The 2,199-nt window shown below is 55.8% G+C and overlaps 1 protein-coding gene across 5 annotated transcripts in view; it reads left to right on the plus strand.

The window, feature by feature from the left end:
- Ampd3 (adenosine monophosphate deaminase 3) overlaps positions 1-2,199 on the plus strand; it is a 51,444-nt gene that overhangs the window by 38,734 nt on the left and 10,511 nt on the right. For all 5 annotated transcript variants that reach the window (XM_026781195.1, XM_005350997.3, XM_005350996.3 and 2 more), the window contains exons 8-10: positions 449-580; positions 1,102-1,265; positions 1,773-1,899. In XM_026781195.1, the coding sequence (XP_026636996.1) occupies positions 449-580; positions 1,102-1,265; positions 1,773-1,899 (423 nt within the window). The remainder of the gene's footprint in view (positions 1-448; positions 581-1,101; positions 1,266-1,772; positions 1,900-2,199) is intronic.

Raw genomic sequence — 2,199 nt, forward strand, 5'->3', positions numbered from 1 at the left:
CCGCCTGCCTCTGCCTCCTGAGTGCTGGGATTAAAGGCGTGCACCACCACCGCCTGGCTAAACTCGTAATTTTTGATTGTTCAGTGGTCTTGAACCCTCTGCTCTGTGTGGCAATTGTGTTCATCAGACTCCACCATCATCCTGTCCAAATAGTCCTATGTTGACTGCGGGGACATGATCCTGGCATTCAGGAAATTACAGCGAGCTGGACATGGTGATTCAGACATGATCCTAGCCCTTTGGAGGATGAGGCAGAAGGATTGCAAGTTTGACGCTACCTTGTACTACATAGTGTGAGATTCTGTCTCAAAGAAAGGGAGGGAGGGAGGGAGAGGGAAACAGAGATGAGGATGACAACATTGCCAGTGTGGCTGTCTTGTAATGGCCTGGAGAAACATGGTAGCTGCAGAGAAACGTGGTGGAGCTGACTGGTGTCTCCTGCTCATAGGGCCGGCAGACTTTCCACCGCTTTGACAAGTTCAACTCCAAGTACAACCCCGTGGGGGCCAGTGAACTTCGGGACCTGTATTTGAAGACTGAAAACTTCCTGGGAGGAGAGTACTTTGCGCGGATGGTCAAGGTGGGTGAACCTTAGTCCCTTCAGATGCCTGATGTCAACTGCCTTCAAAAAGTAGGGGCAGGCATGACCTCTGTCCCTTCCTCTCCCTGAAGACCCTTGTACCACCCAGCACTGGCCCCTGCTGGTCTCCTGCTCTCAAGCATGGGAAGGTGTGTGGGTCAATGACAGGGAAGAGGAGAGGAAGGAAGAGCTCATAGTATCCTGGTGCCACCCCTGTCTGCTTGCAGCCTGAACTCGGCTGGTCGCAGGCTGGCTCCAAGTGGAGACACAGCCGCTGCTCAGCCTGGTTCTACAGCCAGGCCTGTTTCTACAGCACGCCTGTGTCAAACCCTGGCCCAAACCCTGGCCTCCCTCCCAGGAGTAGCCTTGGCTGGGGAGTTGGTGCTTACATGGCAACACCAGAGATTTAGATCAGCCTTCCCACCTATGAGCAAGGAGCTAAAGGATCACAGGGCCCACTTGGAGATTGCGGTCATTCATAGAGCTGGGATCTCTTTGGCTGACTCAGTTCTTGGTACCAGGAGGTGGCCCGGGAGCTGGAGGACAGCAAGTACCAGTACTCAGAACCGCGACTCTCCATCTACGGCCGAAGTCCCCAGGAGTGGCACAGCCTGGCCCGCTGGTTCATCCAGCACAAGGTCTACTCCCCTAACATGCGCTGGATCATCCAGGTGCCCCGGATCTAGTAAGTACGGTGCCCTTGTCTGCCCTGGGTTCTCTGGGGACCGCAGCCTGTATCCATGGCTCCTGTGCTATTGAGGGGTGGGGAGAAGTGGTCGTGTTTGGCTCTCAGCACACGCCGTTCTTGCTTTTGACGAATATGCGGCAAGGCCTTGGTGGGGACTTCTTCCTGCCTTCTCATTGAAGACTTGGGTGAGCCTGGAGCACGGCATGACCCACAGAGTCCTGCATTGCTGACCTCTCCCTGTCACTCAGAGTGCCTCTCTTGTCCCCAGTTGGGCCGGGCGTGGGGTTTAGAGCAGCCAAGGGCAGAGTCTGCTTGAGGACTCATTTATCCGATCTCACCCAGCCTGAAGCCCAGCGCTTCACTCTCGGGGTGGCCTCTGACTTGGTGGGCACAGAAGATGCGGGGTTTGCAGGACACTCTGCACTGGGTGTTTGCTCTGCTGAGAAAGCAACCGGGCCCACCCAGCAGATCAAGTCCTAACGAGCGAGCCTTTGATTTCCCCAGTGACATATTTAGGTCAAAGAAACTACTGCCAAACTTTGGGAAGATGCTGGAGAATATCTTCCTGCCCCTTTTCAAGGCTACCATTGACCCCCAAGATAACCGGGAGCTTCACCTCTTCCTCAAATACGTAAGTTCTGGGGCCTCTCATGAGCTCAGTGTGCAAGAAGGGGGCACACCTGCTCCACAGGGCCCCGGTTGGTCTTCCTCCTCCCTCCTACTCTGCTTCCCTCCCAGCTCCTAGACCCCAGTCCTGGGCTGCCAGCTCCAAGAAGCTGTCTAAAGGACGGAGTGGAGAGGAGGCTGCTTCTCAGGGTAGCAGTTGCTGGTAATGCTGGGCAAGGTTGTATCTGTCCACAGTGGAGAGGGGCGGCCATGGGCAGGAATCCCCAGTAGAGGAGGAAGGGCGGCCATGGGCAGGAATCCCCAG

Source organism: Microtus ochrogaster, chromosome 8 (genome assembly GCF_000317375.1).
Source record: "Microtus ochrogaster isolate Prairie Vole_2 chromosome 8, MicOch1.0, whole genome shotgun sequence".
In the NCBI taxonomy this organism is placed as follows: Eukaryota; Metazoa; Chordata; class Mammalia; order Rodentia; family Cricetidae; genus Microtus; species Microtus ochrogaster.